Below are 26589 nucleotides of genomic sequence, written 5' to 3'. Positions count from 1 at the left end.
TGTCCATAAAAGTTAAGAACAGAATCGGTGACAAAGGGCAGCCTTGGCTGTGTCCAACCCTCACCGGAAATGAGTCAAAAAAAATTACTGCCAGCAATGCGGACCAAACTCTGACACTGGTCGTACAGGAACCCCCCACAGGACTCCCCGAGGGACACAGTCAAACACTCTCTCCAAGTCCACAAAACACATGTAGACTGGTTGGGAGAACTCCCATGCACCCTCGAGGACCCTGCTGAGGGTGTAGAGCTGGTCCACTGTTCCACGGCCTGGACGAAAACCACACTGCTACTCCTGAATCTAGATTCGACTTCCCGACGGACCCTCCCCTCCAGCGTCCCTGAATAGACCTTACCAGGGAGGCTGAGACTGTGATCCCCCTGTAGTAGGAACACACCCTCCGGTCGCTCTTTTTATAAAGGGGACCAACACCCCAGTCTGCCAATCCAGAGGCACTGTCCCGGATGTCCCTGCGATGTTGCAGAGGTACCTCCACAACATCCAGAGCCTTTAGGAACTCTGGGCAAATCTCATTCACACCCAGGACCCCTCCACAGAGGAGCTTTTTAACCACCTCGGTGACCTCAACCCGAGAGAAAGGAGAGCCCTCCTCAGAGACGACAGACTCTGCTTCCTCATGGGAAGGCGTGTTGGTGGAATTGAGGAGTTCTTAGACATATTCTCCCCACCGACTCACAACTTCCGAGTCGAGTTCAGCAGCTCCCCATCCTCACTATACACAATGTTGATGGTACAATGCTTCTCCCTCCTGAGACTGGATGGTGGACCAGAATTTCCTCAAAGCCGTCCGGAAGTCTTTCGGCCTCACCGAAGTCCTCACCGACCACCAAAGCTGCATTCTGCTTAGCCAGCCGGTACCCATCAGCTGCCTCAGGAGTCCCACAGGCCAAAAAGGACCGATAGGGCTCCTTCTTCAGCTTAACGGCATCCCTCACCGCTGGTGTCCACCAAACGGGTTCTGGGATTGCCGCCACGACAGGCCAAAGCTCCGGTCGACCACTTCGGCAATGGAGGCGCGGGACATGGTGCACTCGGATTCTATGTATATTTAATATAATATTTTTACATATATTAGCCCCACCGGACTATAAGCCGCAGATATCCACTTTGTGAAGCGAGATATTTACGCAGACAGTTTTTGTAAATATTTATTTACATACCTTAACTGATTGTTTCCAAACGGTGCATGTAACACGGCAGTAAAACGGCTGATCATGTTTCCAAACGGTGCCTGTAACACGGCAGTAAAACGGCTGATCATGTTTCCAAACGGTGCCTGTAACACGGCAGTAAAACGGCTGATCAAACAATATAGAAAAGTCATTGATGGCCTTATTCATCCTCCTCCTGTGCACTGAAATCACTGACGTCGTCTTCTTAAGTGTCGAAGTTGAGCAGCTTCAGAAAATCTCCATCATACACCTTAACAGTCTCTCTGTCGGTGTCGCTCTCAATGTCACTTTCATGTCGAGGTAAAGTTACCATACTGTCCAAAACAAGCAATGTTTTTTTTCGGTGAAAAATTCCTCCTGGGCGCTTACCATAGCACTCCGTTAACCATTCATTCATTAGACTTTCTATCATTCACCCCTTCTTGTTAACTTGTCAACTGTGTCTCTCGGGAGTTTGTTCGTTTGTTTATTTCTTTATTTATTTATTGGCATAGTCATCCGCCTAAAAATCACCATTGGTGGAAGCTTTTGTCCGGATGCGGTGCAGCTCAAAACACACGTCAAATGTGTTCTATCGCGGCCAGTTGTTTTCACCATAATGGATGATACACCCGTCTTGTTAACAGTCCGAGTTAAGGGCATATCAAAGGTACTTCATCCATATTTATGATGTCGTCTGGTCCGATGGAATTCTCTGCTATTTTTGTTTCAATGAATTTATGGAAGTTTGCAACTTTTTCCCTGGTGTACAAGCCTTTTCGTCTCATAAATCTGAGACATCACGATGGTCCACCTTTAAAATCTTCAATATCCATTTCGCTGGCGATTGTTTGGCTTTCAGTCGGATCTGCACGGTGGATACACCTCGGCTGTTTGCTCTCTGTGTTCACCCATTCCTCAAGAACATTTTCAAGGTCCGTCCCTCTGCATTTATGACCTGAAACCCTTTGTTGACTTTTGGCATTGAATCAGTTCTTCACGCTGCCGTCTCCAACCTCTCACCATTGATTAATTAACGGCAAGCTTACGTGCAGCAGCTCTTATTTCCTTCCTGGTTAGAAAGATTGATTGCTTTCAACTTAAAAGCCGCATCATATGCATTTCTTCGTGTGCTTTCCATGAGCAGGGTGTGAAAAATAGTTCGCGTCGTGCTGTGTTTTGCTTTGAGTGCGCCAAAAACTAGGGTCTTCTTCTTCGCATTGACCTCCTGTCTGTCTCGTTTTTGCACTTAATGCTAGAGCGCCTCCTGATGACCGTTAGCGAAAAAAAATCGATAGATTAGCTGCATCGTTAAATGGGCCGCAGGGTTGAAAGCGTGGGAAAAAAGTCGCGACTTGTAGTCTGGAAAATACGGTAGGTTTAGTGTAGGCTTTACACGATAAGGATTTTTGGGGCCGATCCCCGATCAGCGAGTTTAAAAAAACGATAACCGATTACCAATCCAATCACAAGATGGAGCAATGTGTCTATTGAAATGACTTGTTCATTGACTGTATATAGTTGTGTATTTAATTGCTCAAAAAATATATTTACAATAAATAATGTATCTTTGTTCATCTATTTATGTCAGTGAGGTATAATGACAGACAGAACAAATGAATGGTCTTCTATTAGATGGCAGAAGTACATACAGTAATAAATGTATCCACTTTTTGTGACATTTTTGTTTGTTGTTGTGCCGTGAGATTTTCAGTTGTAAAATATGTGCCTTGGCTCCATAAAGGTTGGAAATCATGTATTCTGATCAGTCAGGTCAAACCAATATGACAGAAATAATCGGTGCTAACTTACTGTCATGAAATTACTTTATTGTAATTCAATTACTTCACGCACACCAAAACTTTAGAGCATGATTCGACAGAACGCCTGCATGTTCGCTTACAACCATTAGTGCTAGCACTAGCTTGGTAGGCTACAGAACGTTTTGTTGCCTGCTTGTGATCGCTATCATATTAAAAGTACTTGAACATAACTCAAGCAAGTCTTAAACGAACATCTTCTCCCGAGCACGAGTGACCACAAACGCACGTTTTTCCCCATTTTGCTCTTATAAACACACGACGATCCATTATTGTTGTCGTCACTAAAGTAACGAGTGTATCCGGTCGCGTTTGAGTTGACAAGATGAAGCCAAGTGATCGTAACAAACGGGATGCGGTGGCATCGGAATGCAAGATTTTATTGCAGTAGTCTGACAGTGTAATCGTGAAAGAGCAAATTTGTCTTGTTGGGCATTATGTGTTTAATTTTAAATGTTGTTGTCTCAAACGTGTTGTCTGTCCCACACCACTGTAGTGTTGATATGTCAAATAAGAATTTAATTAATTTAGGAGAAAGTACAAACCCAATTCCAATGAAGTTGGGACTTAGTGTTAAACATAAATAAAAACAGAATACAATGATTTGCAAATCATGTTCAACCTATATTTATTTGAATACACTACAAAGACAAGATATTTAATGATCAAACTGATAAACTTGATTGTTTTCAGCAAATAATCATGAATCATCATGATGAATAATCATCACACGTTCCAAAAAAGCTGGAACAGGGTCATGTTTACCACTGTTTACCCATTTACCCATTCTTGTTGGACTATTTTCTCACGCACTTGTTGACAAAGAGGTGAACCTCGCCCCATCTTTGCTTGTGAATGACTGAGCAATTCAGGGAAGCTCCTTTTCTACCCACGTGTTCCCAAGTAGCCTGTTCACCTGTGCGATGTTCCAAACAGGTGTTTGATGAGCATTCCTCAATTTTCTCAGTCTTTTTTGTAATATGTTGCAGCCATAAAATTCTAAGTTCATGATTATTTGCTAAAAACAATAAAGTTTATCAGTTTGAACATTAAATATCTTGTCTTTAGTGTATTCAATTAAATATAGGTTGAACGTGATTTGCAAATCATTGTATTCTGTTTTTATTTTTGTTTAACACAACGGCCCAACTTCATTGGAATTGGGGTTTTAGTACATACATATTTTTATTCTTAATATTTGCTTCTTGAAATTAGCTAATAAAATCCTACAACCCTGTCTAACCATTCTTACACACACAAAAAAGAATTATACCAAAAACAGTGAGTTTAAATATTGAAATAATAAGCGTTTTTGTTTTTTTACTTAAAGGTAAGGTGAAGTATCAAACACTGCTTTAAAGTATATATTAGTAATGCATTTTAAATATGTTATCCCGAAAAAATAATACATAGTGTATTTCTGACAACTTTATTTGCATAAGGTCAACATTTAAAAAATATATCATATTTTCTTATTGAACAATGACAATGTAGTTGTATTTGAACTCTTAATTAATTGGGATAGAACATTGAAGTTCTATGTAACTTAAGATAACTCGTTTAATAAATTATTCTACACATTTTTAACTCGGTTAGTTAAGCATTACCCCATTACCAATTTGACTAAATTGTATATTTAAATGACAAAACTATTTTAGTTCCTACAACCCAAAAATGTATTTCAATTAATAAAGCCATGTAAAATGCATACAACTGCAATATTACATTCCTTTTTTTAATTGAAAAAATCTTCTTTTCAGCAACAAAAGAAACAAAGCCATAGGCTAGTAGGCATCTAGTGTTTACATTCCTCAGTGACGACATGGGGAAAAACAACAATCTGCCTCACAAACTGGTATCTTCCTCTTCTCAGTGGAGTGTGTTTTAGGTGTTCTCCGGCATGTTTGCGACCTTTCCGATTTCCTTTGGAGTGTAACACTGCTGAATCGCAAAACAAAAACGATGAAATACCACCTGGGGGAATAAATGGCCCGGTCCTAGTGCTCGTTCCCAATCACCACAAAGCCACCAGTGTCCGAAACAAGCAGATTAACCTGCTCTTTAAGTTTCTTTTTAAATTTCAAATCCTCAGTTCAATCGATAGATGGTGGCGGGAAGAGAAGTGACCACTCGAGCTAAGGCAGCTACAGCTGAGCACCCCTCTCACCAAAGCAGCTTAGCCAAACCACAAACCAGACAAGCGGACCAGACAACTTTGTTTTCACAGCAGGGTCCAAAGAGTGTATCCATAGTCCGCTGTACATTAAAGTCTCTCTTTAAATTTAAAGCTTATTTAAACCTCTATATTTTGCATGCAAGAAGCAAAAAAATAGCATGCTATGTCGCTAATCGCGATTAGCATTTTTCTTTACTGCACAAAACATTCCTCTGAGCACAATAATAAAATTAAATACATCAAGCACTCACTTCATCAGGTTACAAATAGTCGAAAACAAACCAGTAGAGTCTGCATCGACTTGTTTCTAGACTATTTTCAAGAGAATGACTTATTTGGTGTAAGCTTGCTGAGTTCCTGCATAGAGCCACAGTGCAAATGGAGGCCAGACTCGTCTATCATGATTCACAAATGTTACAGGTTAGACTAAGCCCAACAATACCTAATCGGACATTAAAGATGCATAAACCAATTAAATTAAAACCAAATCCAAAGTGAGGGAAGAATGGAATGGGAGGTCGACAGGCGGATCGGTGCAGCATCTGCAGTGATGCAGACTTTGTATCAGTCCGTTGTGGTGAAGAAGGAGCTAAACCGAAAAGCGAAGCTCTCAATTTACCGGTCAATGGACATTCCTACCCTCACCTATGGTCACAAGCTGTGGGTGATGACTGAAAGAACAAGACCAAGCGGCCGAAATGAGTTTCCTCGGCAGGATGTCCGGGCTCTCCCTTAGAGAGAGGGTGAGAAGCTCAGTCATCAGGGAGGGACTCAGAGTGCAGCCGCTGCTCCTCCGGATTGAGAGGAGCCAGTTGAGGTGGCTCGGGCATCTGATCAGGATGCCTCCCGGAAGCCGCCCTGGTGAGGTGTTCCGGGCACGTCCCACCGGGAGGAGACCACGGGGACGACCCAGGACACGCTGGAGAGACTATGTCTCTCGGCTGGCCTGGGAACGCCTCGGAAGAACAGGAGGAAGTGGCTGGGGAGAGGGAAGTCTGGGCATCCCTGCTGAAGCTGCTGCCCCTGCGACCCGACCTCGGATAAGCGGAGGAAAATGGATGGATGGATGGCATTGGTTACACGCGCATATCTAAGCTTCTGAACGTTCCAGTGAGCACGGTTGGGGCCATAATACATAAGTGGAAAGCCAATCATACCACCATAAATTTGCCTTGATCAGGTGCTCCTCGAAAGATTTGTGCTAGAAGAGTGCAAAGAATAATCAGAAGAGTTGTCCAAGAGCCAAGGACCACCTGTGGAAATCTTCAAAAAGACCTGGAATTAGCAGGTACTGTTGTCACAAGGAAAACAGTGACTAATGCACTCCGCCCCCATGGCCTGTATGCACGCTCACCATGCACCATTGCTGAAAAAAAAAAAGCATGTCAAAGCTTATTTAAAGTTTGCTGAACGACATTTAGACAAGCCAGTTAAATACTGGGAGAATATAGTCTGGTCGGATGAGAGCAAAATTTAACTGTTTGGATGCCATAATGCACACCACGTTTGGAGGAGAAATGGCACTGCACATCACCCTAAAAACACCATACCAACAGTGAAGTTCAGAGGTGGGAACATGATGGTGTGGGGCTGCTTTTCAGTAAATGGTACTGGTTAACTTTACATTGAAGGAAGGATGAATGGGCAAATGTACCGAGACACAAAAATCTGCTGCCATCTACAAGATTGGTGAAAATGAAACTAAGGTGGACATTGCAGCAGGATAACGATCCAAAAAATCCTGCCAAGGAAACTCTCAATTGGTTTCAAAAAATAAAAATAAAACTGCTAGAATGGCGCAGCCTATCACCTGACTTGAATCCAATCGAAAATCAATGGAAAGAACTGAAACTCAAGGTTCATAAAAGAAGCCTACGGAACCTTCAAGGTTTAAAGACTGCTTATGTATATTGTGAGAAAAATGGTGATGTGTTAAATACTTATTTCAGCCGCTCTGTCTTGTGGTCTTGTTCATGAATGACGGAAGAATGGAGTGGGAGATCGACAGTCAGATTGTCACAGCGTCTGCAGTCATACAGACCCTGTATCGGTCTGTCATGGTGAAGAAGGAGTGGAGCTGAAAGGCGAAGCGCTTGATTTACCAGTCAATACTACGTTCCTACACTTGCCTATGCTCACGAGCTGTGGGTCATGACCGAGTGAGTTTCCTCCACAGGGTGTTGGGGTTCTCCCTTAGAGATAGGGTGTGAAGCTCGGTCAACTCCGAGGGGCTCAGAGTTGGGCCGCTGATCCACTGCATTGAGAGGAGTCAGATGAGGTGCCTCATCTGTGAGTTGTTACGGACACGTCCCACCGGGAGGAGGCTCAGGGGATGACCCAGGACACACTGGAGAGACTAGAGTGGGGCAAAAAAATATTTAAGGCAGCCACCAATTGTGCAAGTTCTCCCACTTAAAAAGATGAGAGAGGCCTGTAATTGTCATCATAGGTATACCTCACCTATGAGAGACAAAATGAGAAAACAAATCCAGAAAATCAAATTTTCTGATTTTTAAAGAATTTGTTAGCAATCCCCGAACCGGACCCAACGGTGAGGGATGCCGTCAAGCTGAAGAAGGAGTCCAATCGGGCCTTTTTGGCCTGTGGGACTCCTAAGGCAGCTGATGGGTACCGACTGGCCAAGCGGAATGCAGCTCTGTGGTCGCTGAAGCAAAAACTCTGGTATGGGAGGAGTTCAGTGAGGCCATGGAGAAAGACTTCCGGACGGCTTCGAGGAAATTCTGGTCCACCATCCGGCGTCTCAGGAGAGGAAAGCAGTGCACCACCAACACTGTGTATTGTGGGGATGAGGCGCTGCTGACCTCGACTCAGGATGTTGTGAGTCGCTGTGGAGAATACTTCGAAGACCTCCTCAATTCCACCGACACGCCTTCCCATGAGGGAGCAGAGTGTGGGTTATCTGAGGCAGGCTCTCCTATCTCTGGGGAGGAGCTCACCGAGGTGGTTAAAAAGCTCCTCGGTGGCAAGGCCCCAGGGGTGGATGAGATTCGCCCGGAGTTCCGCTTTTTTGCCCCACTGTATATCTCCTGTTTGGCCTAGAAATGCCTCGGGATCCCCCTGGAAGAGCTGGATGAAGTGGCCGCAGAGAGGCAAGTCTGGACTGCTCTGCTTAATAAACGGAAGAAATTGCATGGATGGATGGACGAGACATTGATGAGTTGACATACCACCAAAAGCTTATTACCAGACATGATGTCCGCAAGCCAGGGGCTTAGTTGCACTGTATTTGTTTTCGGTGTAAACTAGTCACTAGAGCGCGAGACATCTACACTTCCTGTCCCTTACATAATTCCTTCTTTAATTAAACTCACTATGTCTCTGTACCATACTGAAAAATCTGAATCCGATGACATGTACCCTTACACCCCCAGTAATAGGTTTTCTGACACATGCCTATCAAAATAGAACAGATTAGTCTGACCTGGGATGCACATTAAATATTTCACTGTGCAGGGGTCCTCGTTTTATGACCAACAAAACAGTAGGTACGGTGGTAACTGAGCGTGCCTTCTTGTACTTCATACAACGTATTCGTACGCTACTGTACAAACTAGTTCATTGCGCACTGTTCAGCACCATTGTAGACCCAATAATGTTTTACTCACTGTCCACAACCCACACAAAATGGGACTCCAACTCACGTTTGTGTCCCATCACTGTTGTAGTATTAAAGATTCTTAAAAAAGATTCTTACATGATGTTTGTTGTTGTTTTTAGCCTCGGCTTATTTGCGACAATCTTTGATGGCTCCACATTCTGCTGAGCCCTGTCCCACCAAGAAGACTGATGTCATTGATTTGACTCTGGGAAGCTCATCCTCCGATGACGACGACGACGATGGCACAGATCCTCCTCTTAAGAAACGCTGTGTTTATGTTTCAAAAAATGAGGACATGCATGCAAAGGGGTTAGTTGGAACACAAAATACTGCCTCTATAAACCTTGTTCATTGAATACATTGATTCTGATATTTGATGTAGTTTTGTACAAGCTGCAATTCCATACATTATTGTTGATCCTAAATACTAAATTCTGGCTCTGTCTTAGAGTATTGCCCTATCAGCCTTCCAATTTGCGCGTGCCAACTGTTCAGGCCTTGGACCCATCATATCTGACCTCGACACTAGCTGATTATGCAGTACCCTTCCACCAAACCTTGGCTACCATCCCCACAGATATGCAGAGTGAGTCGACTATCTCTGGGCTATTAGTATGGTCTGGGCTGTTAAACTGTAAATAATCTCATTAATTTGTCTCCTTTGTGTAGGCCTGGATTTGTTTTCTTTAATTCAAGCGGATCCTCAGGTATGTTACTCTCCCATGAATGCCTTGGACTGCAATAATCGCAAATCAATTGTACATCTTTTCACTTTTTTTTTTCTTTTTTTTTTTATATATATACCCTGGTATATTTTTGTATAACTGCTTATTATACTACTACCTTATATTGCAGTATGCTTATACATGCATATATTTATTCACTGCAGAGATGAGCTCTCCTCATCGTCAATATTTAAAACAGTACCCCCAACATGATATTAGAATACCAAGCCAATAAGGCAAATAATATAAATGTAGAAAAATATAACAAATTTCACTCAACAGTGCAACGAATGTAGAAGAATAGACCACAACAGTGTAGTAGTTTGACCTCCTGATTATTTTTGGAGGTACAAGATACAAAATATACAAACTGCTGCCTCTGGGATAATGAAGACACCTTGGATTGTAAACATTATCATTCTCTAGTTATGATGCTAAATACAGTGCAGTGAAAAAGTATTACAAATTCTTATATTTTTGCATAGTTTCTCCACTTTATTTTTTAAAACAAACATCAAAACATCAAAACAAATGTAAATATCAGACACTTATATCCCAAGTGAACTTAAAATGCTGTTTTAAAATGATTTCATTTGTAAAGCAAAGAAAAAAAAAAAGTTACCTGGCCCTTTGTGGAAAAAGTAATTAGCCCCCTTGTTAAATCATGAATTAATTGTGGCTAATCACAATTTTGGTTCATTTTGACTTGTCACACCCAAGCCTGATTACCTCCAGACCTGTTCAATCAAGAAATCACTTAAACAGAATCTGTCCTTACAAAATTGTTTGACATAAGATCCCAAAAAATGACACGAGCCAAAGAAATTCTAGATCAGTAGAGAAATAAAGTAATTGACATCTGTCAGTCTGGAAAGGGTTACAAAAGCCATTTCTAAAGCTTTAGGATTCCAGCGCACCATAGGGAGAGCCATTATCCTCACATGGAGAAAACATGGAACAATGGTGAACCTTCCCAGGAGTGGCTGGCCTCCAAAGATTTCCCCAAGAGAACAACAATGACTCATTCAGGAGGCCACAAAGGAATCCAGGACAACTTCTAAAGAACTGCAGGCCTCCCTTGCCTCAGTTAAGGTCAGTTTTCATGACCCAACATTAAGGAAGAGACTGGGCAAAAATGGCATCCACGGAAGAGCTCCAAGGCAAAACCACTGCTGACCAAAAAGAACATAAAGGCTTGTCTTTCTTTTGTAAAAAAAATAAAATAAATAAATCTATCTAAATGATTCCTAAGACTTTTGGGAAAATATTATACGGACTGACGAGATGAAAGTTTAGCTTTTTGAAAGGTGCGTGTGTCGTTACATCTGGCGTTCAGCATTTCAGAAAAAGAATGTCATATCTCCAGTCAAACATGGTGGTGGTAGTGTCATGGTCTTAGGCTGCTTTGCTCCTTCAGGACCTGGACAACTTGCTGTGATAGATGGAACTATGAATTCTGCTCCTTAGCAGAAAATCATGAAGAAAAATGTTCAGCCATCAGTTTACTTAAAGCGGAAACGCACTTGTATTCTGCAGCATGATAACGATCCAAAATACACCAGTAAGTCAACTTCTGAATGGCTTAAAAAAACTAAATGAATGTTTTTGGAGTGGCCTAGTCAAAGTCCAGACTTGAATCCAACTGAAAGGCACAGGCATGACCTTAAAAAGGCCGTTCATGCTGAATTCAAACAATTCTGCAAGGAAGAGTGGGCCAAAATGTCTCCACAGAGATGTGAAAGACTCATTGCCAGTTATAGAAAACGCTTGATTTCAGTTGTTGCCGCTGAGGATGGCCCAACCACTTATTAGGTTTAGGGCGCTGTTACTTTTTCACACGTGGCCAAGTAACTTTGAATTTTTTTTTTTTTTTCTACCTTAATAAATGAAATTTAAAAACTGCATTTTAAATTCTGTATCCCTTTCATGTCGGAACAGTTTTGTGTCACAGTGGACTTTTTAGGGTACCGCTGTGGTTTCTTCTTATTTTAATGGATCTTTATTGAGAATCAAAGTCGATCAGTCGAACAGAACAAGGTTTCTGGAGGGGAGTGAGAAAAGAAGACAACAAAAGACAAAGCACTAGCTGTAATCAAGATGAGGAAAGTAAATTATATACCTAGAACAATGACACAGATATGAGTGTTGGATGTGGCAGTAGTGCTACACCCTGTGAGGGAAGGACAAGATAGAACAGAACAAGGATGGGGGGCATGCAGGACAAGGGTCGTGAACCTGGCTGAACAACTGAAGTGTGGTGGGAGTGGCTATGTAAATTATAAACATCTATAGGACCAGAGTGTGAGTGAGGGGAAAGCCAAGAAATTCACATAGTCATAAGTTATTTGTCACAATGAGTGAGTAGCCCCATACCCAGCAAATAGGGTTGCATGTCTGCGGACACATGCAAGTGAATTGGCACAGTTTCGCATGCACAATGACCGTTAGAAGTACAACCCTAAATCCAATGAAGTTGGGACGTTGTAAATAAATAAATAAAAACAGAATACAATGATTTGCAAATCATGTTCAACCTATATTTAATTGAATACACTACAAAGACAAGATATTTAATGTTCAAACTGATAAACTTCATTGTTTTTAGCAAATAATCATTAACTTGGAATTTTATGGCTGCAAACTGTTCCAAAAAAGCTGGGACAGGTGGCAAAAAAGACTGAGAAAGTTGAGGAATGCTCATCAAACATCATGTTTGGAACATCCCACAGGTGAACAGACTAATTGGGAACAGGTGGTTGCCGTGATTGGGTAGAAAAGGAGCCTCCCTGAATTGCTCAGTCATTCACAAGCTAATATGGGGCGAGGTTCACCTCTTTGTGAACAAGTGAGTGAGAAAATAGTCCAACAGTTTAAGGATAATGTTCCTCAACATACAATTGCAAGGAATTTAGGGATTTCATCATCTACGGTCCATGATATCATCAAAAGGTTCAGAGAATCTGGAGAAATCACTGCATGTAAGCGGCAAGGCCGAAAACCAACATTGAATGCCCGTGACCTTCGATCCCTCACGCGGCACTGCATCAAAAACGGACATCAATGTGTAAAGGATACCATCACATGGGAACACTTCAGAAAACCAATGTCAGTAAATACAGTTCGGCGCTATATCCGTAAGTGCAACTTAAAACTCTACTATGCAAAGCAAAAGCCATTTATCAACAACACCCAGAAATGCCGCTGGCTTCTCTGGGCCCGAGCTCATCTAAGATGGACTGATGCAAAGTGGAAAAGTGTTCTGTGGTCCGACGAGTCCAGATTTCAAATTGTTTTTAGAAATTGTGGACATCGTGTCCTTCGGGCCAAAGAGGAAAGAAACCATCCAGACTGTTATGGATGCAAAGTTCCAAAGCCAGCATCTGTGATGGTATAGGGCTGTGTTAGTCCCAATGGCATGGGTAACTTACACATATGTGAAGGCACCATTACTGCTGAAAGGTCCATACAGGTTTTGGAGAAACATATGCTGCCATCCAAGCAACGTCTTTTTCATGGACGCCCCTGCTTATTTCAACAAGACAATGCGAAACCACATTCTGCACTTGTTACAACAGCGTGGCTTCGTAGTAAAAGAGTGCGGGTACGAGACTGGCCTGCCTGCAGTCCAGACCTGTCTCCCATTGAAAATGTGTGGCACATTATGAAGCGTAAAATACGACAACGGCGACTCCGGACTGTTGAACAGATGAAGCTGTACATAAAGCAAGAATGGGAAAGAATTCCACCTACAAAGCTTCAAGAATTAGTGTCCTCAGTTCCCAAACCTTTATTGAATGTTGTTAAAAGAAAAGGTAATGTTACACAGTGGTAAACGTGACCCTGTCCCAGCTTTTTTGGAATGTGTTGCAGCCATAAAATTCTAAGTTCATGATTATTTTCTAAAAACAAACAAGTTTTGAACATTAAATATCTTGTCTTTGTAGTGTATTCAATTAAATATATATATATAAACCCTGAATATGTGTATGTGCTCTGATGTGACTAGTGAAAAAAAGAAAACATATTTACAGTGAATTATGTAAGAGTGTGGGGATTGAGGGATTTAGAGGCATGGCTCCTGCAGGTCGGCCGAGCTCATCAGGCAGGACAACCACAGAAAGAGAGGCCTGCCTCACCCAGCCCTGCAGCACCGGCCCCGGGAATCTCCCCACATTCCAGCCAGCACCCACGACCCGCCCCCGAATGTGGGAGGTGGACCCCCCACCCCCACCCCTCACCAGAAAATACCCCACAGCAGGTCCCACAGACCACAGGCTAGCAAAATAGAATATCAATTTACACACCTGGACAAATTTTTTTGTACCCTTCCGTTAACGAAAGGAAAAACCCATTATGGTAACTGAAATAACTTGAAACTGACAACACTGGATTTTGCCGAAATGCATATCGACATTCCACAAAGCTTCAAGGAGAATGTCTCTCGGACAGATGAGACAAAAGTGGAGCTCTTTGGAAGTCACATCAGCTCGATGTTTACAGATGCAAAAAGGAAGGATACAAAGCACAGAACACTCATTACACTATGCATGATTATGTTCTGGGGCTGTGTTGCCGCATCTGGCACAGCGTGCATTGAAACTGTGCAAAAAATAAAATGAAATCTCAAGGCATTCTGGGGCCCAATATGGTATTCAAAGTTAGAAATTGTTGCAGTAGTTGTCTCAAAAGATTGTGCAACACAATATTTAGTTAAGGGTATGATAATTTTTGTCCAATGGTTCATTTTGCTTTATTTGAGTTCCTGAAAAAGGCGACGAATAGTAATTCCATTGTTGCCTATCAGTCACATTTGACAGGAGGACATCCAAAACTTTTGGTCGGTATATCAGCTATGCAGAGACAAAAGTGTCTTTGTTGGAGAGAACTGGTAAGAATGGGGGGGAGAAAAACTGAAATATCACACAGCCAGGATTTGAACCCCGGTCCTCAGAACTGTGAGGCAGATGTGCTAACCAGTGGCTCACTATGCCACCTTTGCTAAAATCATTTATGTTCATTTTTTCCCCTCAATGTACACACAGCACCCTATATTGACAGAAAACAACGGATTGTTGAAATTTTTGCAATTTATTGAAAAAAGAAAAACTGAACTATCACACAGCCATAAATATTCAGACCTTTTGCTGTGACACTCAATATATTTGACTCAGGTGCTGTCCGTTTCTTCTGCTCATCCTTGAGATGGTTCTACACCATCATTGGAGTCCCGCTGTGTTTGATTATACTGATTGGACTTGATTAGGAAAGCCACACACCCGTCTATATAAGACCTTACAGCTCACAGTGCATGTCAGAGCAAATGAGAATCATGAGGTCAAAGGAACTGCCTGAAGAGCTCAGAGACAGAATTGTGGAAAGGCACAGATCTGGCCAAGGTTACAAAAAAAATTCTGCTACACATAAGGTTCCTAAGAGCACAGTGGCCTGCACCCACGGGGCCCGGTCGGGCACGGCCCGAAAGGGTAACGTGGGTCCCCCTTCCAATGGGCTTACCATCTGTGGGAGGGGCCATAGGGGTCGGGTGCAGTGTGAGCTGGGCAGCGGCCGAAGGCAGGGACCTTGACGATCCGATCCCCGGCTACAGAAGCTGGCTCTAGGGATGTGGAATGTCACCTCTCTGGCAGGGAAGGAGTCCGAACTGGTGTGTGAGGTCGATAAGTTCCGACTAGATATAGTCGGACTCGCCTCCACACACAGCTTAGGCTCTGGTACCAGTCCTCTCGAGAGGGGTTGGACTCTCTTCCGCTCTGGAGTTGCCCACGGTGAGAGGCGCTGAGCAGGTGTGGGTATAATTATTGCCCCCCGGCTCGGCGCCTGTACGTTGGGGTTCATCCCGGTGGACGAGAGGGTAGCCTCCCTCCGCCTTCGGGTGGGGGGACGGGTCCTGACTGTTGTTTGTGCCTATGCACCAAACAGCAGTTCAGAGTACCCACCCTTTTTGGCGTCCTTGGAGAGGGTGCTGGAGAGTGCTCCTGCTGGTGAGTCCATCGTTCTGCTGGGGGAGTTCAATGCTAACGTGGGCAATGACAGTGAGACCTGGAAGGGCGTGATTGGGAGGAACGGCCCCACCGATCAGAACCAGAGCGGTGTTCTGTTATTGGACTTCTGTGCTCATCACGGATTGTCCATAACGAACACCATGTTCAAGCATAAGGTTGTCCACACTTGCACTTGGCACCAGGACACACTGGGTCGCAGTTCAACTTTATGGTCGTGACACTCGGGTGAAGAGAGGGAAGGAGCTGATCACCACCTGGTGGAGAGTTGGCTCCGATGGTGGGGGAAGATGCCGGTCCGACCTGGCAGGCCCAAACGTATTGTGAGGGTCTGCCGGGAACGTCTGGCAGAATCCCCAGTCAGAAGGAGTTTCAACTCCCACCTCCGACAGAAATTTGCTCATTTCCTGGGGAGGCAGGGGACATTGAGTCCGAGTGGACCATGTGCCGCGCCTCCATTGCTGAGCTGTGGCCGTAAGGTGGTCGGTGCCTGTCGTGGCGGCAATCCCCAAATCCATTGGTGGACACCAATACCTCACCTATGAGAGACAAAATGAGGGAAAAAAATCCAGAAAATCACATTGTCTGATTTTTAAAGAATTTATTAGCAATCCCCGAGCCGGACCCAACGGTGAGGGATGCCGTCAAGCTGAAGAAGGAGTCCTATCGGGCCTTTTTGGCCTGTGGGACTCCTGAGGCAGCTGATGGGTACTGGCTGGCCAAGTGGAATGCAGCTTTGGTGGTCGCTGAAGCAAAACTCGGGCAAGGGAGGAGTTCGGTGAGGTACATCCACAACTAGCTATTAGCAGGCCAAATGGCAGTGGAACCATCAAAATCGTAATCTTCTTGCTCTGTGTACCGCGCGTGGCATGACACTTCACGGTAGAAGTGTTTTGGGGGGTTTTGTCGGCATAGCCTTATGGCTAATTTCACACGGGTGGTAGAAATGGACCAAGATTTTATTACGAACTCGCAATTCTGACGGATAACCTCTGATGAAATGACAGCGCTCAGTACTTATATCGTGGGGAAGGCTGATTCACGTTAGATAGTATACACCCCAGCCCATTTGCGTCATTGGGCTAGTTTTTAGCCCCGCCCAAAAAATCTGGACAAGGTGTTTACTGTATCTCAACAATCCAGTACTAAATTGTTTCAGTCTCTGCATATTTTTCCCACTTCAATTGTAAATGTTTTGAAAAAAAAAATAAAGAAATGACTTCACGGTCCCTTTAAGAAAACTACAGAAATACTTCACCAACAGCCAGGAACATGAAATTTGGTAGGCATGTGTATTATGAGTAAATACCCCCCTCCCCCCAAAAAAACATGCCAGGACCAGATGTGATCCAAATACAAGAAAGCTAGATGGGTGTTGTTAAATTACAAACCTTCCTAAAGATATATGTGCCTAAAAATGTGCTTAAAAAAAAAGTAATGACACAACAAAAGACGCAGAGGGGGAATAAACACACATAAGATCAATTAACATTCACATTATTACAATTATTGATGGTGTTAGGTGATTAACTGACTTCAAACATCATTTAAGCAACAATACGTCGCGAGGCACGCTGCGAAATCCTCTGACTGCAGGCCGCCATGGTGACGTGAGCAGTGACGTCATCTTAAAAAACATGCCGTTGCTATTAGAATATTTCCCAGCAAGCCTCGTGCTGTTGTGTAATTGTTTAAATGCTGTTATATCCCCTAACACCATCAATTAAATCAATAATGTGAATGTTAATCGATCTTATGTGTGTTTATTCCTCCTCTGTAGTTTTTGTTGTGTCTTAACCTTTTATTTATTTTAGCCATCTGGCACCAGGAGTGAAAGGGTCATCTAGCCATATGACGTCTCAAGCTTTCGTCAATTGTGCAAGCGAGCTGATGTGCATTGGGTACATTGAAGGTGGAGAGAGAGAAAAAAAACAAAAAAAAAAACACCTCTGAACAGCTGCAGTCTTACAACTTGACACTAGTGTGTGCTATAGTAATCCATATGCTGTTTAAGAATAATCAAATCTCAGCAATAATTTAACAGACAGACCGATGCAGTGTGCACATTACTGCAGATGCTGCACCGATCCGCCTGTCGATCTCGCATTCCATTCTTCCCTCACTTGTGAACAAGACCCCAAGATACTTGAACTCCTCCACATCTCATCCCCGACCTGGGGAGTGCACTCCACCCTTTTCCGACTTAGGACCATGGCCTCTGATTTGGAACTGCTGATTTTCATCCCAATTGCTTCAGATTCTGCTTTGAGCCTCTCTGGTGAGAGTCGAAGATCGCTGCTTGATGAGGCCAACGAAACCACATCATCTGCAAAAATCGGAGATGTACAGTCCCCTCCAAAATTATTGGAACACCAATTCCTTTGTTTTTGTTGTATACTGAAGGCATTTAGGTTTCAAATCAAAAGATGAAAACAAGACAAAAGTTCAGAATTCCAGCTTTTATTTCATGGTATTTACATTTAGATGTGTTAAACAGCTCAGGACAGAGCACCTTTTGTCTGAAGCCACCCACTTTTCAAGTGACCAAAAGTATTGGAACGTGGCTGATGGGTGTTTGTAGTTGCTCAGGTATTGCCTTTGAGATTGATTGCTTAAACATTAGATAGTGCTTGTTTTTGGCTTTGGGTTTCACCTGTGAAAACTGCATTTGCTATTAAGCAAACTTGAAGGAGTAAAGCAAACCATTTTGAAGCCGAGAGAAGAGGGAATATCGATCATAGCTATTGCACAAACACTGGGTATAGCCAATACAACAATTTGGAATGTCCTAAAAAAGAGAAACTACTGGTGTACTGAGCAACAGACATTGAAGAGGTCGGCGAAGGGTATCAACAGCAGTTGATGACAGAAACATTGTGAGAGCTGTGAAGAAACAAAGACAACAGTCAGTGACATCACTGCCAACCTCCACAATCCACTCTTCGAGAGAAGAAATATACAGGCCATACCACAAGATGCAAACCACTCATCTGCAAAAAGAATCAAAACGCCAGATTGGATTTTGCAAAGAAGTACAGAGATGAGCAACAAAAGATTTGGAACAAAGTTTTATGGACTGACAAGACCAAGATTAACCTCTACCAAAGTAGAAGAAAGGAAGCATCCGCTGATGAAGCACACAAGCTCATCTGTGAAGCATGGTAGTGTTAATGTCATGACTTGGGCTTGCGTGGCTGCTTCTGGAACGGGCTCACTGGTCTTTATTGTTGATGTAAGTCATGATGGTAGCAGCAGAATTAATTCTGACATCTACAAAACCATTTTGTCTGTCTAATCGGGAGAAGCTTCATCATGCAACAAGACAATGACCTAAAACACACTGACACCACAACAAAGGACTTCATCACGGGGAAAAAGTGGAAGGTCTCAGACTGGCCAAGTCAATCACCGGACCTTAACCCAATAGAGCATGCAGTTTACCTCCTGAAGAGGAGACTGAAGGGAGAAACCCCCAGAAACAAACAAGAACTGAAAGAGGCTGCAGTAAAGGGCTGGAAAAACATTTCAAATGAAGAATCTGGTGAAGTCACTGGGTTGCAGGCTTGATGCAGTTATTGCAAGTAAGGCTTATGCCACCTGATATTAAATGTTATTCACTTTAAGTTAATTTAATAATGTCTGTTCCAATACTTTTGGTCACTTGAAAAGTGGGTGGGTTCAAACAAAAGGTGCTCTGTCCTGAGTTGTTTAACACATCTAGATGTAAATACCATGAAATAAAAGCTGGAATTCTGAACTTTTATCTCATATTTATCTTTTGATCTGAAACCCAAATTTCTCCAGTAAACAACAAAAACATAGGAATTGACCTTGCTATTCCAATAGTTTTGGAGGGGACTGTAATACAGAGGCCACCAAACTGCACCCCCTGAACGCCTCGGCTGCGTTTAGAAATTCTGCCAATAATCTTATTGAACAGAATTGGTTACAAAGGGGAGTCTTGGTGGAGTCCAGCCCTCACTGGAAACGAATCCGACTTGTTGCTGACAATGCATAACAAACACCTTCTTCAACTCCACAAAACGCATGTAGACTGGTTGGGCAAAATCCCATGCTTCCTCCAGTATTCTGCTGAAGGTGTAGAGCTGGTCAACTGTTTCACAGCCAGGACGAAAACCACAGTGCTCCTCCTGAATCTGAGATTCAACTGCCCAGCTGACCTCTCCAGAAATCCTGAATCCTTACCTGCGAGACTAAAGAGAGTGCCATCCATCCATCCAATTTCTTCTGCTTATCCGAGGTCGGGTCGCGGGGGCAGTAGCTTTAGTAGGGAAGCCCAGACTTCCCTCTCCCCAGCCACTGTGCCCGGAACACCTCACCACGGAGGCGTCCGGGAGGCATCCAAACAGACCTCAGTCACCTCATCTGGCTCCTCTCGATGCGGAGGAGCAGCGGCTCTACTCTGAGCCCATCCCAGATAAAAGAGCTTCTCACCCTATCTCTAAGGGAGAGCCCGGACACCCTGCGGAGGAAACTCATTTTGGCCACTTGTATCCGGGATCTTGTTCTTTCAGTCACAACCCACAGCTCGTGACCATAGGTAAGGGTAGGAACGTAGATCATTGGGTAAATAGAGATATATATATTTGAACTCCTCCACTTGGGGCAGGATCTCATCCCCGACTTGGAGAGGGCACTCCACCCTTTTCCACTGAGGACCATGGTCTCTGATTTGGAGGTGCTAATTTTCATCCCAGCCGCTTCACACTAGGCTGCGAACCACTCCAGTGAGAGTTGGAGATCACAGCTTAATGAAGCCAACAGAACCACATCATCTGCGAAAAGCAGAGATGCAATACTGAGGCCACCAAACCGGACCCCCTCAACGCCTCGCCGCTTAGAAATTCTTTCCATGAAAGTTATGAACAGAATCGGTGACGAAAGGGTCAACCATGGCAGAGTCCAACCCTCACTGGAAACGAATCCGACTTACTGCCGGCAATGCGGACCAAACTCTGACACCAGTCGTACAGGGACCGAACAGCCCGTATCAGGGGGTTCAGTACCCCATACAGGACTCCCCAAGGCACACAGTCGAATGTCTTCTCCAAGTCCACAAAACCCATGTAAGCTAGTTGGGCGAACTCCCATGCACCCTCGAGGACCCTGCCGAGGGTGAAGAGCCAGGAAAAAAAACACACTGCTCCTCCTGAATCTGAAATTCGACTTCCCGACGGCCCCTCCTCTCCAGCACCCCTGAATAGACCTTACCAGGGAGGTTGAGGAGTGTGAATACACCCTCCGGTCCCCCTTTTTAAAAAGGGGGGCCACCACCGCAGTCTGCCAATCCAGAGGCACTGTCCCCGATGCCCACGCGATGTTGCAGAGGCGTGTCAACCAGGACAGCCCTACAACATCCAGACCCTTTAGGAACTCAGGGCGAATCTCATCATGCTTTTTAACCACCTCGGTGACCTCAACCCCAGAGATAGGAGAGCCCGCCTCAGAGACCCCAGACTCTGCTTCCTCATGGGAAGGCGTGTCGGTGGAATTTGAGGGCATCTTTGAAGACCACCCACTCACAACGTCCCGAGTCGAGGTCAGCAGCGCCCCATCCCCGCTATACACAGTGTTGATGGTGAAAAAGACATCCTAAAGGACTCGTTCCACCCTGCCCATCACGTACAGTGGGTACGGAAAGTATTCAGACCCCCTTAAAATGTTCACTCTTTGTTATATTGCAGCCATTTGCTAAAATTATTTGTTAATTACTTTTCCTCATTAATGTACAAGACAGCACCCCATATTGACCCCCAAAAAATGGAATTGTTGACATTTTTGCAGATTTATTAATAAAGAATAACTGAAATATCACACAGCTATAAGTATTCAGACCCTTTGCCTGACACTCATATATTTAACTCGGGTGCTGTCCATTTCTTCTGATCGTCCTTACAATGGTTCTACAACTTCATTGGAGTCCAGCTGTGTTTGATTATACTGATTGGACTTGATGAGGAAAGCCACACACCTGTCTATATAAGACCTTACAGCTCACAGTGCATGTCAGAGCAAATGAGAATCATGAGGTCAAAGGAACTGCCTGAAGTGCTCATAGACAGAATTGTGGCAAGGGACAGACCTGGCCAAGGTTACAGAAATATTGCTCCTGGACTTCCTAAGGTTCCTAAGAGCACGGTGGCTTCCATAATCCTGAAATGGAAGATGTTTGGGACGATCAGAACCCTTCCAAGAGCTGGCCGTCCGGCCAAACTGAGCAATCGGGGGAGAAGGGCCTTGGTGAGAGAGGTAAAGAAGAACCCAAAGATCACTATGGCTAAGCTCCAGAGATGCAGTCGGGAGATAGGAGAAAGTTTTAGAAAGTCAACCATCACTGCAGCCGCCTACAATTGGGTGCTTTATGGCAGAGTGGCTTGACGGAACCCTCTCCTCAGTGCAAGACACATGAAAGCCCACATGGAGTTTGCTAAAAAAAAACACCTGAACCAAGACGGTGAAAAAGAAGATTCTCTGGTCTGATGAGACCAAGATGAAACTTTTTGGCCCTAATTCTAAGTGGAGTGTGGAGAAAACCAGGCACTGCTCATCAGCTGTCCATACAGTCCCAACAGTGAAGCGTGGTGGTGGCAGCATCATGCTGTGGGGGTGTTTTTCAGCTGCAGGGACTGGTTGCAATCGAAGGAAAGGTGAATCCGGCCCAGTACAGGGATACCCTGGGTGAAAACTTTCTCCAGAGTACTCAGGACCTCAGACTGGGCTGAAGGTTCACCTTCCAACAAGACAATGACCCTGAGCACACAGCAAAAATAACGAAAAAGTGGCTTCAGAACAACTCCCTGACTGTTCTTGAATGGCCCAGCCAGAGCCCCGACTTAAACCCAATCGAGCATCTCTTGAGAGACCTGATAATGGCCGTCCACCAACGTTCACCATCCAACCTGACAGAACTGGAGAGGATCTGCAAGGAGGAATGGCAGAGGATCCCCAAATCCAGGTGTGAAAAACTTGTTGCATCTCTGGAAAGACCTCATCTTTCCCAAAAAGACTCATGGCTGTATTAGCTCAAAATGGTGCTTCTACTAAATACTGAGCAAAGGGTCTGAATACTTATGGCTGTGTGATATTTCAGTGTTCCTTTTTTAATAAATCTGTAAAAATTTCAACAATTCCATTTTCTTCTGTCAATATGGGGTGCTGTGTGTACATTAATGAGGAAATAAATGCACTGAAATGATTTTAGCAAAAGGCTGCACTATAACAAAGATTGAAAAATGTAAGGGGGTCTGAATACTTTCCGTACCCACTGTATTTCATCTGTTGCCCTCTGGAAAACGCTACAGGTTCATCAAAACACGCACTACCGGATTTATGAACAACTTCTATCCCTAGGCCATTTCCATACTGAACTTCAAAATGAAACACTGCAGCGTTGGTGTAATAATTGTACAACCCCAATCCCAATGAATTTGGGATGTTGTGTTAAACATAAATAAAAACATAATACGATGATTTGCAAATCATGCTCAACCTATATTTAATTGAATACACTACAAAGACACGATATTTAATGTTCAAACTGATAAACTTTATTGTTTTTAGTAAATAATCGTGAACTTGGAATTTTATGGCTGCAACACGTTCCAAAAAAGCTGGGACAGGGTCATGTTTACCATTGTGTCACATCACCTTTTCTTTTAACAACATTCAAAAAACATTTGGGAACTGAGGAAACTAATTGTTGAAGCTTTGTAGGTGGAATTCTTTCCCATTCTTGCTTGATGTACAGCTTCAGCTGTTCAACAGTCTTCATTGTCGTATTTTACGCTTCATAATGCGCCAATTTGAAATGTGGACTCGTCGGACCACAGAACACGTTTCCACTTTGCATCAGTCCATCTTAGATGAGCTCGGGCCCAGAGAAGCCGGCGGAGTTTCTGGGTGTTGTTGATAAATGGCTTTTGCTTTCCATAGTAGAGTTTCAAGTTGCACTTACGCAAGTAGTGCTGAACTGTATTTACTGACATTGGTTTTCTGAAGTGTTCCTGAGCCCATGTGGTGATATCCTTTACACATTGATGTCGGTTTTTGATGCAGTGCCGCATGAGGGATCGAAGGTCACAGGCATTCAATGTTGGTTTTCGGCCTTGCCGCTTACATGCAATGATTTCGCCAGATTCTCTGAACCTTTTGATGATATTATGGACCGTAGATGATGAAATCCCTAAATTCCTTGCAATTATACGTTGAGGAACATTGTCCTTAAACTGTTCTCACGCACTTGTTCACAAAGAGGTGAACCTCGCCCCATCTTTGCTTGTGAATGACTGAGCAATTCAGGGAAGCTCCTTTTCTACCCACGTGTTCCCAAGTAGCCTGTTCACCTGTGCGATGTTCCAAACAGGTGTTTGATGAGCATTCCTCAATTTTCTGTCTTTTTTGTAATATGTTGCAGCCATAAAATTCTAAGTTCATGATTATTTGCTAAAAACAATAAAGTTTATCAGTTTGAACATTAAATACCTTGTCTTTGTAGTGCATTCAATTAAATATAGGTTGAAGATGATTTGCAAATCATTGTATTCTGTTTTTGTTTATGTTTAACACAACGTCCCAACTTCATTGGAATTGGGGTTGTATTTATGTGAGCACTTCATTCCCACTCTGTGTAATATGGACGTGCAATTATGGACCAGTGCTTTTTTAACAAAATGCATTTTATTCTTATGTGTAATGGACGTCCTGTCCTTTAATTGCATATGTTGGTGCTAAGTGAATGGGTATAACTGTGGTGTGCCGAACGTGAGTAGAGGTGAATGAATGGAAGAGCTTATCAGTTATTTTTTATACTGATTCGATTTGGGTCTGGTTCTTGAGGGCAGCACTTACTGCTGTTACGTTCGCCTAGGCTGCCATTGTGTTGTTATTGTTTTTTGGTTTTTTTACAGCTCGGCAAGCGTTAGTTAGCATTTGCATTGCCTAAACATAAACTAGACTGAACATTAGCTAGCAGTTATGTTTTGCTAAATTACCTGAAGAAAGACAACCCCACCAAACATGCATACCGATGAGAAAAGGCATTCCACAATTCCGCTGATGGTAGTTTGAGTTTTAGTCTGACCCTTTGAATGTGGCTACTCCGCTACGAGGTAGTCAGATCCGCTGAATTAAAATGTTTTCAAGAAAATTTGGGAGTATCTGGCACGTTATTAGAATTCCCACATATTTTAAAAAAAATTTTCTCCCCCCATAGTTTCTAGGCAGGACACGCCCTGCTCCAATATTATTGGCTCCAGGATACGTGCCGCTATACTATGATTGGCTGTTGTATCCCTGTAGAACACGCCCTACTGCGTCCAGACGGGAAAAGGGTGTGACTTAAGTGTGGCGACGTTAATGTTTCCCACTAACCCTAACCATAATCCTAACCTTAACCCATCGTAAACCACCTTAAGCCCCAACCCCAACCCTAGCCCTAAACCTAACCATAACAAACTTCTTTGTTTTCGTTTCGTACAAATGTGATACGTTTGGGATAGTCAATTCGTTACATCTGCGTAGCCATCCCTTCCCATGACATAGGAGCCAATCATGTTGCAGTGGGACGTGTCCTGCCTAGAAACTATGTAGGAATCCTAATATCGCGTATCTGGCGGTGTATCCCCAAATACCATTGTTTTATTGTTTTCAGTTTAGGTCTGCTGTAGTCAGTCGCGTTTAGCCAGCCAGAATTAGTCTAGCGCCTTTTGTTTAGGAACATAATGGGATATGTATTCTATATTCGCATTGACGCCCCTGTGTACCGCCTGTCTCACAACTTTCGCATGTTCTTGCTCGGGTCCTTTCACTTCTGCTTGCAGGTTTCATTTTCAAGTTGTTCCTCTTTTTCAGCATTACAGGCCTCAGATGTTTCTGGAAAATCTGACAAGTACCATGCAGAGTGTCACTTCAGCTAGCACTAGCTCCGCCCTGGTTTCATCGTCCACTAGCCGGTACGAAACCAACTCGCACACAGCTGGCTCCGTCCATGAGACCCGGGGCGTCACAGGAGGAGGAAGAGGAACTGACAAGATATCTGATATTATTTCACTAGACTGAGCCACGTTTTACTGGACTTTTGCTTCAATGCCCATTTTCTAGGGCCCTTTTTTATTCTAAAGAAACTGAAAGAAATTGTTTTTTTCTGCCTTTTTTAAAAAAACAACAACTTAGTCCCTTTTTATGTCATTAAGTGACATGAATCAACAGCCAAGGATGACAACTGACAACATAAACATTTGACCATTTATTGTCCTTTTGAAATAGTGATTTCATTTCAGAAAGAACACATTTGTTGACCATCTAACAAGCCCCATGAGCTCGAAAATACTTAGTTTGTGCCATTGTTAATTAGACCCCTATGGATTGCCAGTGTTCCAAAATCATATGTCGGAGTCGCTCACTCGAAATAAGTGAGGATTAACATGGTTTATTGTGTAACTACACTAAATACCATATAATGGGGGCTACTTGAGAAATTTAATTTAAACAGATTATTTGTGCACTCCCACACCATGCAGAAATAAAGTATTATTGGCATCCAATTTGAGCCCTTAATGGTACCGCACACACAAATATTTTGTTAATTTAATCCAGGAATCCCCAGTTATTAAACCACATTCATATTTTGATGTTGTCATGCTGTAAAACTAATGTTCCATTAAAGACCCTGTGAAGTGAATTCAGAGATTTGTTTCAAAACAGTAAACCCACGCTATATGGTGGTTAAATTATCGCGGTCCTGCTATTTTGGTAAGTGCTTTACAGTTGTTACTATTTTTTAAATACTGTTTGTACAATATTTGTTTTATTCATTGCCCTTACTCTTTCAATATCTTGTGTTTAAATTGTTTTTATTGCTTAAAAAGTGCATTTATAGACCTAAAAAAATTAAGTGCCATAAATGCTACAACAATATGCCGAGACTTTACACCAATGTTATCGGGCTGATCAGTATCGGCCGATATGTACCATTTTATGCTGATCGGCTTTAATGTCATAATTCGCTGATCCGATCAATGACGTCATTGATCAGCTGCGCA

General features: G+C 43.3%; 1 protein-coding gene across 2 annotated transcripts in view; it reads left to right on the top strand.

Moving 5' to 3' along the window:
- The window catches only part of pias2 (protein inhibitor of activated STAT, 2), a 90448-nt gene extending 64220 nt beyond the window's left edge, over positions 1 to 26228 (top strand). For both annotated transcript variants that reach the window (XM_061768342.1, XM_061768341.1), the window contains exons 11-14: positions 8907 to 9096; positions 9237 to 9373; positions 9457 to 9494; positions 25400 to 26228. In XM_061768342.1, the coding sequence (XP_061624326.1) occupies positions 8907 to 9096; positions 9237 to 9373; positions 9457 to 9494; positions 25400 to 25606 (572 nt within the window). In that variant the 3' untranslated portion in view covers positions 25607 to 26228. The remainder of the gene's footprint in view (positions 1 to 8906; positions 9097 to 9236; positions 9374 to 9456; positions 9495 to 25399) is intronic.
- Positions 26229 to 26589: the final 361 nt, after the last annotated feature.

This window comes from Phyllopteryx taeniolatus, chromosome 3, assembly GCF_024500385.1.
Source record: "Phyllopteryx taeniolatus isolate TA_2022b chromosome 3, UOR_Ptae_1.2, whole genome shotgun sequence".
NCBI classification, from domain to species: domain Eukaryota; kingdom Metazoa; phylum Chordata; class Actinopteri; order Syngnathiformes; family Syngnathidae; genus Phyllopteryx; species Phyllopteryx taeniolatus.
The sequence above is the reverse complement of the archived record's forward strand: the minus strand, read 5'-3'. Positions and strand labels throughout refer to the sequence as shown.